The 12,766-nt window shown below is 43.9% G+C and overlaps 2 protein-coding genes across 2 annotated transcripts in view; one reads left to right on the top strand and one right to left on the bottom strand.

Annotated features, from left to right (window-relative positions):
- The first annotated feature begins 1,641 nt into the window (after nt 1–1,641).
- On the top strand, nt 1,642–3,292 carry ascl1a (achaete-scute family bHLH transcription factor 1a). Its single transcript, XM_026147405.1, has 2 exons — nt 1,642–2,382; nt 2,473–3,292. The coding sequence occupies exon 1, from the start codon at nt 1,800–1,802 to the stop codon at nt 2,364–2,366; it is 567 nt and encodes a 188-aa protein (XP_026003190.1). The 5' UTR covers nt 1,642–1,799; the 3' UTR covers nt 2,367–2,382; nt 2,473–3,292.
- Nucleotides 3,293–6,504: 3,212 nt separating this feature from the next.
- The window catches only part of LOC113008682 (uncharacterized), a 64,956-nt gene continuing 58,694 nt past the window's right edge, over nt 6,505–12,766 (bottom strand). The window contains exons 14-15 of the mRNA XM_026146301.1: nt 10,613–10,682; nt 6,505–7,431 (exon numbers count right to left, since the gene is read on the bottom strand). Of these exons, the coding sequence (XP_026002086.1) occupies nt 7,180–7,431; nt 10,613–10,682 (322 nt within the window). The 3' untranslated portion in view covers nt 6,505–7,179. The remainder of the gene's footprint in view (nt 7,432–10,612; nt 10,683–12,766) is intronic.

Genomic DNA, 12,766 nt, shown 5'->3' on the forward strand with positions numbered 1-12,766 from the left:
TACAACTTTACCTGTAAAGCAATAAACGACGCAGGCGTGAGAGAGTTAAATCAGTGTGAAGCCAAACATTCTAGAAGAGAAGAGAAGCTCCACTGCAGAAGAGTTATTTTTAACTTTGTCAGCCATAATTATAATTCAGTTTAAAAAAACAAACAAACAAAAAACAATAAATGATATGATACTATGATGAATTACATTTATTTTTGTAGAGATGAAGTGTTTATCGGTCTTTCTGGGTGACTGAGCCTGCCACAAAACAAACTGAGAGATAATCCCTCGCATCCCCCCCCCCCCCCCCCCCCCCGCCCCGCACACACACCAACACCAAAGAAAAAAGGGAAAAAATACAGAAAGTGGTTAAAGAGGGAACTCGGGTAGACAGATGTCATATTAATTATTACACCCAGCTTTGAGTGGAAGGCCCCTCGAGTAAAGTGAGTGCCCTCCCAGCCTCTGGACGACGAGCAGCAGCGGAGAGAGAGAGAGAGAGAGAGAGAGAGAGAGTCCTCACAAAACGATAATTAGACTGTGGAAGCCCGCTAACAGCGTGGATATATGTTTCAGAAAGATCAGGCAGGGCGGAGGGGCGCAGGGGGGACGCTGAATAGGACCCACGCCTCTTTTCTAAACTCTCCGGCTGGGCTTTGAAGGAGAAAGTGGAGGTGGTGTGTGTGTGTGTGTGTGTGTGTGTGTGTGTGTGTGTGTGTGTGTGTGTGTGTGTGTGTGTGTGTGTGTGCGTGCGTGTATCTGTGTGTGTGTGTGTGTGTGTGTGTGCGTGTATCTGTGTGTGTGTGCCTGAATGTGAATGCCACAGAAAATTTGAACTATTTATGGCAATCCCCTCTAAAGGCGCGCATGCACGGGTGCCCAGAATAAGGGGGAAGAGAAAAGAGTGCGCGCACACACACGCAAGAAGTTCACCCGCAAAAACTGAACCCCAAAACAATCCTAATTCTGTTTAGTGCGCAAAGTTGTGCGTGCATGCGCAAAGACGCGAGAGAGCGTGTTGGAGTTTGTGCGCGTTTTCTTGTTATGCACCTCTCAGTCCCGCATAGAGAGTCCAGTTACGCGCACAGACCGAGGATTTGCGCCTCCTCGTTCCGCTTGTGCGGCCGATGAGGCGCGCAAAGTGGAAAATTTTACAAAGTCCCGCAAACGAACGGCTGTGTGTAAAGAAATGGCACAGACAGGGACCAGAATCAGGATCGGGCAGAGAGAACGTCGCACACTTCACTTTGTGAATAGATTTTATGCACAGTTTGTGTTTTCTCTCGCTCCTCTATATTTTAGCTGACCTGTAAAAAACAAAAACAAACCCAAAACAAACCCAAAACAAAACGCGTGACTGTCCACCTGGAAATGCATCAGACTGAGTTCGGTGTGGACTTCTATGAGTCTGTTTCACCTTCTCGTAAAAAACCCCTCTCCTCTCACTGTTTGTTTAGTGCTTCAAGTGGCACGCGTCAGGCGCGCGGCGCACCGGTACCGGGGCAGGAGCCCAAGGTGTATCCACGCGACCGGAGGGCGTGGCCAGCCCCTCAGCCACCCGTGTTGAAAAGCAGTGGCGTCTTTCTCCGAGAGCTCAGAGCAGCTTTGAGGAGCGCGAGGCAGCATCAGCGGAGCTGCGACTGCCCTCCTAACCAATAGTAGCACCCCCCCCCCCCTCCACATTGGAGCAAGTGCGCGACCAGCGGCCACAGCACGTGAACGGCACGAGCGGGACGCGCTCCCGGAATCTCTGCGATTCTTTAAAACTTCTGTTTTTTTCCCCACACGCGGGTAGGGACCTCACGACCAAAATGGAAATTAACGCGAGTCAGCAGCAGCAGCTGATGCCGCCCGCGTGCTTCTTCTCCGCGCAGAGCGTCCAGCTGAGCGCGAGCGGCAGCGGGAAGTCCGCGAGCAAGCAACCGAAGCGTCCGCGCTCCTCCTCCCCGGAGCTGCTGCGCTGCAAGCGGCGGTTGAACTTCGCGGGTTTCGGCTACAGCCTGCCACAGCAGCAGCCGCACGCGGTGGCGCGCAGGAACGAGCGCGAGCGCAACCGCGTGAAGCTGGTCAACAACGGCTTCGCCACGCTGCGGGAGCACGTGCCAAACGGCGCCGCCAACAAGAAGATGAGCAAAGTGGAGACACTGCGCTCCGCCGTGGAGTACATCCGCGCGCTGCAGCAGCTGCTGGACGAGCACGACGCCGTGAGCGCGGCGTTCCAGGCGGGCGTGCTGTCGCCCGGCATGTCGCAGGGATACTCCGCGGACATGAACTCCATGGCAGGCTCCCCCGTGTCCTCCTACTCATCCGACGAGGGCTCCTATGACCCCCTAAGTCCGGAGGAGCAGGAGCTGCTGGACTTCACAAACTGGTTCTGAAGAGCATCCGTGCGAGGTAAGCGCACACGTCACCGCGCTCGTTCCAGGCACCATCGTCATTTAACTCCCGACAAACCTAACTTCCCGTTTCTCCTCCTCCTCGCAGAAATATGGATCAGCTCACTTTATTGCTCTCCTGGGCTTGGGATGGTCCCGAGGAGGAGAAGAACAAGATGGTCCTCCCCGGTCCACCTGACAGTCTCAGCAGGGTCCCGGAGCCTTAACTGAACATCAGGCCGGAGATCAGCGCCAAAGGATTAAAGAAAGACGGGTCTCCCACATGCAGCGTGGGAATCCAAACTTTCTGTGTGTCCCCTTGATAAAAAACAAACAAACAAAAACAAAACAAAAACAAAAGAAAATGACCCTAAAGCGATTCACGCTCTCAGCACATTAAAAACTCTTCTATGCCAACCCCATCACAGTAGCACCAACTCTCTCTCAGACGCTGACTTCAGAAAAATGCTTCCAAGTCACGGATTTATTCTATAAAATTCTATATCAAACGCTCTTTTTTTTAAGATATATTAAGATATTTTTGTATGTAAGAGATTTATAGATGTTTTGTACACATCCTTTTGTATATATTTTGTCTATATATTTGCGAAGTCGCTTCTATACCTCCTGCCTATGTAGACGTGTAGTCTATTATTCTCTGGCTGTTGTGTTCACGAGGTTCCAGAGGGAGTTTGATACTCCGATGTTTTATCCTATAGCACCGATGTGTCTTATTTAATAGCAGAACCACGTTATTGCATTATGTCATGTCACAATGATCAAAAACTTATGCAGCTATTGTCCAAACAGAGTGCAATAGCCACGCATTGTCTCTTTATACTGCCAGCTCTATATCCTCTCCACATAAGCGGAAGATAAGAAGTCTTATAACCATATTTTCTACACTCTAGTCTAAAAATAAAACGAGATGCTACTGAATTACTGTTCATGTCTTAATTTTAAAGTGTGTGTGTGTGGTGGTGTGTGTCTGTCGGGGGGGGGGGGGGGGGGGGGGACGACGACGACTGGGTACAGTTTTCCTTGTGTGGCCATTAAAACCAACATGAGTAGATGGAATACGTGGAGATAAAAGGGGAAGAACGCACGTTTTACGCACGATGCATTTTCTCTTTTCTTGTTTGAAGCTGAGCGCAGAGTGGCTCAACTAATTCTGTAGCCGCAGGTCTTTTACTAGAGAACTCTCACACCGCTATGTCTTTCTCCTTGGTAATACCAGCCAGCACCTTCAACCCAACAGACGCATTTTTTCACACTCGCAAAACATGCGTAAAACTCCACTTTGTCTCCATTTTAAAAACACACATACACCTCCTCCACCACATTGATGTCGTGAAAAATAAAAATACTGCTGTGATATTTCTCTTAACAACATGACCTTAAAATGAACACACCTCTGCAGTTAATGAACCCTCGAGTGAGCTTTTCAAGCTAGTCTTCCTTAGCGTCTGTGCGCACGAAGCGGCTGGAAGGTGGATCGCCCAAGTTGTAGGATTACAATGACACTATTTCCCCCAATTTAACTCACACCGAGAAATATAATTCAAGTAAACAGGAGGCTTTAAAATTTGCAGATGGAGGGCATGACGTGAGATTGTGAACTAGAGCTCTGAGGTTTCTGCACAACTGAGTTTGACAGGTAGGGCGGAGGCTGCAGCCGGACGCGTGTCTGGTTTAATGAGTGAATGGGGTCTGAATGGTGGTCGAGTGGAGACACGGAGCTGAATTGGCTGATGGCGTGTGCCTCCTGACAGCAGCATGCCGCTGAACACACAACCACCACCTGGGAGGGGAAAAACATCCGTCAGAGTGTGGGGTTCAACATGTTGGTGTTAATGTGGGTGTTTATGCAGAAATGGCGTTAAATACATAAATAAGACACGTTTTAGTGAAATTCTTTGGAAAAACTCGTGTTTATTGTAAATATGAGCGCACAAAGGAGAGTTCGTGGACCACCAGAGGGCCTGAGAGAGAGGCAGAGGGTCCTCCTGGCTCATTCAAAAACACAAGTTATTAGAAAACTGTCTGAGTTTAGCATTAACTTGCAGACACTTCATTGTTTGTACAATAATTAATAAACAATTATAATATCTATTCACTTAATCTATTTATTAGAAGCACAGAAACAAACAGGTTTCCCCACCTCAAACACTGCCGGGCGAGGACCTGCAACACTTCAGATCAAACAGATGATACCTCTAAATTCTGTATATATTTTCTGATGTGAGTAAAATTTTCTGCCAGCTTGGAATAACTTTAAACCCGAATAAAACTTTTCCATCAGAATAGCACACGAGAAAGGTTTGATCCCACTCTTGTATGTGCAAATACATCTCTAATTTCCTCACCTCTTTCAATTTACTTCAAGACCTTTTATTTTGAAAGGCATCTTGAACTTCAATAAAAATGAGATGTGATTTTTTTTTTTTAAGTTTTCAAATTTAACTTTAATTCAGTGTCTAAAAAAGTGAAGTAAGAGGCACGGCAGCCTCCAGCCAAGCACCATCACAGTTTAACAAGTAAACAATTATGATGACTGGATTAAAATAAAACATAAAACAAATAAATAAAAAAGACCTCCAACACACAACCAACAGTGAGAGGTCCGCAGACTTTGTCATGGGGCTCAGCAGTGGGGGGAAAGCCACACAGTGGTACTTTATGACTCAAGGAACCTATGGAGTGAGGAACTTTGTTTCTCTAAAGATAAAATCAATGTTTTGGATTGTTTTAAAAATATAAAACGACAACTTATGGCAAGTAGGGCAAGCCCAGAGAGTGTACACAAAATACATGTTTATTATTATAGACTGTAAATAAAAGATGCATTTAACCTTATAGAGTCTATATAAAAGATGCATTTAGGCTTATGGACTTGTTGAGTGTTTTAAAACCAATCTATATGGATCTGAGCTCACTGACTAATGACCCAGTCACATGATGAACTATACTAACAACCTTCTGGAATCTGAGGAGGACCAAAATTACAAAATGAAAATCAAGTTGTTTTAAGTAAGACAAAACAAGTGACTGAGCCCAGGAAGTCCACAGGAAAGTGTTTATTGGAGGGAAGGGGAGGATGCTGAAAGTTAATGTTTACTTTTTTATCATTTAGCTGTATTTATTTAGCAGGAACAATGGACAGTACATAATACAAAGCTACTTTCCTCCTGTAGTCTCTGGTAAGAAGACCCTAAGCTCACCTGCAGCCACATTTTCAAACTAGATGGAGTTCAAAACATGCATCTAAAGAGTCACAATAAAAGCAGTTTTGACTGTTTTCTCTGGTGACATAGAGCTTACAAAGGTTTGCTGCCTGTCACAGCTCATTATGTTTCCCTCAGCGGCAGTCTGTCAAGCGTGCACAAGCGGCAGGAGAGCGCGGCCATATCTAATTGGCAAAGCTTAGGCAAAACAAAGGCTCAAACCACATCAGTTGAGTATCTTAGCGAACATCATTCATCAGTGTTGATTAAGTTGGACTGAACTGGACGGTAGCCAATAGCTCTGCTGCGCTGCTGCATTTTTCTCAAATGTTTTTGTGTCTTTTTTTTTTTTAATAAACTCCACAACAATGAACACTTGTTACATGAATCAGAGCGTCAGACTCTGAAACTACAGCAGCCACAGAAGATTTCAGGACCACAGACAGCACTTTACTGCTCTGTGACGTGATCCACATGCCTCAGAGAAACGACAGAGGCTGGAAACAGAACATACTCAGCACACGTGTGACGTAAAGGACATGCGCACAGGAAGAGACCAGCAGCAATGTGACCACCTGAGACTGTGCGATGCCGATAAAATTCAGCTACTCGTACAGATGAGAGATGGAGTGGGAAGTGCAGAGTAAATTCATTTCTATTTTCAGGGAATTGAAATGACTGCTAAAGGGAGCGCAGTGCAAACAAAGTGTAAAATGTAACGTGGATATAAACACACACACACACACATGCTGCAGAGCGTTTACATTATTAATGCAGAAAAAAATAAAGGAGACAATAAAAATCTGACTCCTTGACAGAAGATAACTGATGGTTTCACAACTGTATTTCCATGGTTTATTCATTAATTGAACTATAAAAGGTCAAAAACATTTTGGCTTCCAAAATCTTGACTCTTGTTTATATTCAAAGTATTCATATGGAAATATGTGTTTACACAGCTGTCGAGGAGAGAGATTGTTTGAACATCACCCCACAGAAGTCCCTAAGGGATCGTCAGTCTAATGATCGACTTATCTTTTATCAGTGTGTCATAAACATCCAGTGTAATTTCTGTTCTGGCGGCTTTTATCACCAAGGCTTCTGTTATTTTTTTAATGTCCAACAACAAACACTTGTCTCTGATAGTCTGTTAAATTATTAAAAATCCTGTATTCATAGTTTTTATCATTAGAATGTGAAAGCATTCTTTCAGCGAGTTCGTCTTTAAGATCTAAATATCTAATTGCATAAATATTAGTGCTTATTTATATATATACATTTTATGAAACCCAAACTAATGCTGAATGTCTAATTTAGAGCAATTTAAAATGAAAGAAATAAGTTTCAGGTGCAGCGGAGATAGCAAGGTATAATGGTTTCTTCCACTCTAAACTCAGTCTTGCTGGTTGTTACCAGCAAATTTAAAGGTTAAAGCTAGAAGTGAAATGTAACAAAGTTGCATAATTTAAAAGAAATACTTTGTATCTCCACTACAAATGTCCTTTTTAAAATCATTTTTCTGTTTGTCACATGTCGTCTTTTCATACAAGCAGACGTGGCTCAGCTGAGATGTCATCCACAGAGTGCTGAGGTCAAAGGTTGCTGGAGTCATCAAAAGGGTTGGAAATCACCGACTTGTGAATGAGCATGAAGAGGGGCAGGTAGGCCAAGAAGTCCAGCAGGTCCAGAGGAGGAATGTGCTGCAGCTCCAGTCTGACGGCCACCTCCTGATCCAGGTGGATGCCCCCGGCCTTCAGCTCCAGCAGCAGCTGCTCTGCGCTGATGAAGCCCTTCTGAGCACCCGCATCGCCCTGCTGGTCCTCCAGGAGGAACAGGAAAAGTTGCTGCAGGAGTTAATAACAATCATAGTTTTTGACATGACCTCAAACATGGAAAACTGGCTCTGGTCTTGCTCTTTGAACCACTTCAATTCAATTCAATTCAATTCAATTCAATTTTATTTATATGGGCAGCACGGTGGCATGGTGGTTAGCACTGTTGCCGCGCAGCAAGAAGGTCCTGAGTTCAATTCCACCATCAGGCCGGGGTCTTTCTGTGTGGAGTTTGCATGTTCTCCCCGTGTTTGCGTGGGTTCTCTCCGGGTACTTCGGCTTCCTCCCACCGTCCAAAGACATGCAGCTTGTGGGGATAGGTTAATTGATTAATCCAAATTGTCACTAGGTGTGAATGTGCGAGTGAATGTGAGTGTGAATGGTTGTCTGTCCCTGTGTGTTAGCCCTGCGACAGACTGGCGACCTGTCCAGGGTGTACCCCGCCTTTCGCCCTATGACAGCTGGGATAGGCTCCAGCGCCCCCCGCGACCCTGAAAAGGATAAGCGGAAGCGAATGGATGGATGGATAGATAGCGCCAAATCACAGCAAAAGTTGCCTCAAGGCGCTTCATAGGTACAGAGAAAAACCCAACAATCATATGACCCCCTATAAGCAAGCACTTTGGCGACAGTGGGAAGGAAAAACTCCCTTTTAACAGGAAGAAACCTCCGGCAGAACCAGGCTCAGGGAGGGGCGGCCATCTGCTGCGACCGTTTGGGGTGAGAGAAGGAAGACAGGTTAAAAGACATGCTGTGGAAGAGAGACAGAGGTTAATAACAGATATGATTCAATGCAGAGAGGTCTGTTAATACATAGTGAGTGAGAAAGGTGACTGGAAAGGAAAAACTCAATGCATCATGGGAATCCCCCGGCAGCCTACGTCTATTGCAGCATAACTAAGGGAGGATTCAGGGTCACCTGGTCCAGCCCTAACTATATGCTTTAGCAAAAAGGAAAGTTTTAAGCTTAATCTTAAAAGTAGAGATAGTGTCTGTCTCCCGAATCCAAACTGGAAGCTGGTTCCACAGAAGAGGGGCCTGAAAACTGAAGGCTCTCCCTCCCATTCTACTTTTAAATACTCTAGGAACAACAAGTAGGCCTGCAGAACAAGAGCGAAGTACTCTAATAGGGTGATATGGTACTACAAGGTCATTGAGATAAGATGGGGCCTGATTATTTAAGACCTTGTATGTTAGGAGCAGGATTTTGAATTCAATTCTGGATTTAACAGGAAGCCAATGAAGGGAAGCCAAAACAGGAGAAATATGCTCTCTCTTTCTAGTCCCTGTCAGGACTCTTGCTGCAGCATTTTGGATTAGCTGAAGGCTTTTCAGTGAGTTTTTTGGACATCCTGATAATAATGAATTACAATAGTCCAGCCTGGAAGTAATAAATGCATGAACTAGTTTTTCAGCGTCACTCTGAGACAGGATATTTCTAATTTTAGAGATGTTGCGCAAATGGAAGAAAGCAGTCTTACATATTTGTTTAATATGTGCTTTGAAGGACATGTCCTGGTCAAAAATGACTCCAAGGTTCCTCACAGCGTTACTGGAGGCCAAGGCAATGCCATCCAGAGTAAGAATCTGGTTAGATACCATATTTCTAGGCTTTTCAGGGCCGAGTACAATAACCTCAGTTTTATCTGAATTAAGAAGCAGAAAGTTAGCGGCCATCCAGGTCTTTATGTCTTTAAGACATTCCTGCAGTTTAACTAATTGGTGTGTGTTATCTGGCTTCATGGACAGATAGAGCTGGGTGTCATCTGCATAGCAGTGAAAATGTATGCTATGTCTTCTAATGATGCTGCCTAAGGGAAGCATGTATAATGTAAACAGAATTGGTCCTAGCACTGAACCCTGTGGAACTCCATAATTAACCTCAGTGTGTGAAGAGGACTCTCCATTTACATGCACAAATTGGAGTCTATTAGATAGATATGATACAAACCACTGCAGCGTAGTACCTGTAATACCTACAGCATGTTCTAATCGTTCTAATAGGATATTATGGTCGACAGTATCGAATGCTGCACTAAGGTCTAGCAGGACAAGCACAGAGATGAGTCCACTGTCCGAGGCCATAAGAAGATCATTTGTAACCTTCACTAAAGCTGTTTCTGTGCTGTGATGATCTCTGAAACCTGACTGAAACTCTTCAAATAAACCATTCCTCTGCAGATGATCTGTTAGCTGTTTGACAATTACTCTTTCAAGGATTTTTGATATGAAAGGAAGGTTGGAGATTGGCCTATAATTAGCTAAGACTGCTGGGTCTAGAGATGGCTTTTTGAGTAAAGGTTTAACTACAGCCAGTCTGGCTCAGTGGCTCTTCTCTCGCTGGCTATTTGGGTTCTGGCAGAGCTTCGCAGAATGCCCAAGTAAATTTCTGCTGTTTTACAGAGTACACTTGTGTGTTGTTATTGTGTGTGTGCTCTTTAGGGAAGCCTCAGATTACCACAGGCTGTTTCTAGTCTTTTTTGAGTGCACCTGTTTGCACAGTTAATGCAGTCAAGGTACTAATTGTCAGACGCGGAGGGGGAGTAGGGGTGGGAGGGTTATAATCCCTCTGGCAAACACCCATTGCTGCTGCCCCCCCCCCCAACTTCTCCAGTTAACAACCCTATCCCTAACAGCTCTGTAATTACGAAGCCTCCCCTACCTGGCCAGGGGCTCAGTTTCCAAACCCATGGCTGCAGGCTTTCATGTTCCTCCTGCCTTTCTATTGCTCAGTACTTCCTTCTGTGACTGAGTACTGGGCCAGCTGGTAGATCCATCCTGGTCCATCTAAGATGAGCCGTGTGTCTCAGGCTGATTACAGGGCTGGGCGGAGTGGACGGCATGTTCACTGCTGGGCACTTTAATGAGATTAAGGCTGTGCTAATCTATGAAAAGGGAAAGGCACCCCTCTCTTTCTCTCCCTGACTTGCTTCCCTCATTTCTATGCATGAGGGGTGAGTGCCTCTCATAAAAAAAGCTTGCTGTATAAAGGATGCCTTGGAATTACTCTTCAAAGTGTTTGCCAGCATTTATTTCATTATAATTATACCAGCGAGGCCATGAAAAGAGGCGGGGACGGCTTGTGTGGAATAAATGTGACTAATGTGTGAGTTAATCTGATGTTGCATTGAGGGCACATCATGAAAACAAACTCCAGAGTGTAAACATGAGGCAAAGGAAGCTTTCACTGCACCTTAGCTTTGAAGAGTCTCACTTCCAAGGATCGGAAGTCCATGCTGCTGATTAGCGATCGCATAAACTCGCTGAAAGGAAAAAGCAAAAATAAGAACATGAGCTGAAAACTTTTCAAGGTTTAATTCTACCTGTAGAGAAGTCACATCCAGAATATCTTCACTTTTAAACTCATGTTTCCAAGTCCAAAGTGAGATTACCCCGATGATGTAATCAGGGTATTTTTCAGGCTTTGGGAAACTCCCGAAAGAGAGGAGCTACGTTTATATCTTTATAAAGCTATAAAGTGAAATCACAACGGATCTGAGAGCTGCTTTGAAATAAAGCTTTACTGCCAGTCAGATAAATTCACAATTAAAATGTGATTTCTTAAATGTTACTTGTCTTAAAAGTAGTGCAGTACGTTACTTAATTACTCACCGGAAAAAGTAATTGTTGCATTACTTTGGCATTATTCTATAACATGACCTGAAATACATTGCTACACAATTACCAGCTAACAACATAAACCTGAGGCTACAGTCCCACATACTGACATAAATCCCTATCCTAATGAGGACACACAAGATCCAATGCAAAGCTGGAAACGAGCCCAAAGAGCCACAGTGATTCGAGCCGGTTCCAGAGAACAGGAGCTGGCGAACACTCAGTGTTGAGTAAATGTAACACGAGTAACAACACAATTAACTGTAATGTAATTAATGAAGTTAGTACAATTTAGCTACATTACTACTGACAAATGTAATGTGATTACAGTAACATGTTAGTTTGGAATGTGTTACACCCAGCACCGGTTACAACACTGCAGATCATTAAAACAAGATTTACACCCATGAGCTCAAAAGTAACAATCCCAGAAATGTTTGTAATGTTCAATGCCTAACGTGCGCTGTTTGTGTGTATAGAATTGTTTATTATTCTTTTTAAATAAGAGGGGAAAAAACACAAGTAGTTTACTGGCCTAAAGATTAAAAACATAAAAAAAGACCCTAAATAATCCCATACACAATACAAGCTACCAAACTGTATGACACACACTTATACAACGTGTGGATGCACATCATTTAGTTCATAGAACATCTGCTTTTTTTTTAGAGCTATTTATAACCTTATTTTCATTTTTTAAATTTATTGTTTAAATGCATTTATTTATTTGTTTGTCAAGTCATTTGTATTTCTGCAGCCCAAACTCACATGTAAAGGTTTCATGGTTTTCAGAGACACATGTTTAACTGTTTAACATCGAGTGTATAATATCTGATACATGAGGTTTATTTTGGCATTATTTCAGCCCAGCGTCAGACTGGCGACCTGTCCAGAGTGTACCCCACCTCTCGCCCTGTGGTAGCTGGGATGGACTCCAAACCCCCCCCGATTCTGATAAGGTTTAGAGAATGGATGGATGGATGACAGTTATTTCATGGTTCAGGCTTTACAGAGTTAAAAAGAGACACATAAAAAAACTCCCTAATGTTTTGAAACAGATAAAAACAACATATTATTTTAAAATTTGGAAGATTCCTACATCTAACCAAACCAAATAGTGTCTGAAATATGTTTTTCCAACAGAGCTTATTTTTTGCAATAACTGAAAAAAAAAAGAAGAAATATGATCAACTTTTTGCAGAGGAAACCAGATTAGGGTTAAGTTTATTTACACATTTCCAGTTTGTATAGTTTTGCTATTTGATTGCAAACCTGTTCTGATTTCATAATACAGACACAAAGTGGCTCCATGAGCCTCCAGAGCACGCTGCACTAATTCTTTTATTGACTAAGTCATGAAGTGTAAAAGAAGAGAGCAGCTGGCCTTTAAGGACAAACGGGATTGTTGTGAATACAAATAATTGTGGTCATGTAATCGCTCCAAAAATAGGAAAAACTTTGGCGGCATTTTTTGGCGGGTTTGTCCTGTGCGACGTCGTGTTTACAGGAGACGTGATGGTAAAATGTTCTGAGTCCATTGTGGTTGTTCACAGTAGCCAAACAATGCGTGGGCAAACGGGGACACCCCGCCACAGTAACGGATAAAACTGCTCTGGTTTTGAGTCCGTGTGGAGGTTTGGGGAGGGGTGTCAGCGACCGGACGCACACTCTGCAGCAATGTGACAAGTCGCAGACTGGCACAATCTAGGTCTGCTCGGATAATTAGAGG

Source organism: Astatotilapia calliptera, chromosome 17 (assembly GCF_900246225.1).
Source record: "Astatotilapia calliptera chromosome 17, fAstCal1.2, whole genome shotgun sequence".
Taxonomy (NCBI): domain Eukaryota; kingdom Metazoa; phylum Chordata; class Actinopteri; order Cichliformes; family Cichlidae; genus Astatotilapia; species Astatotilapia calliptera.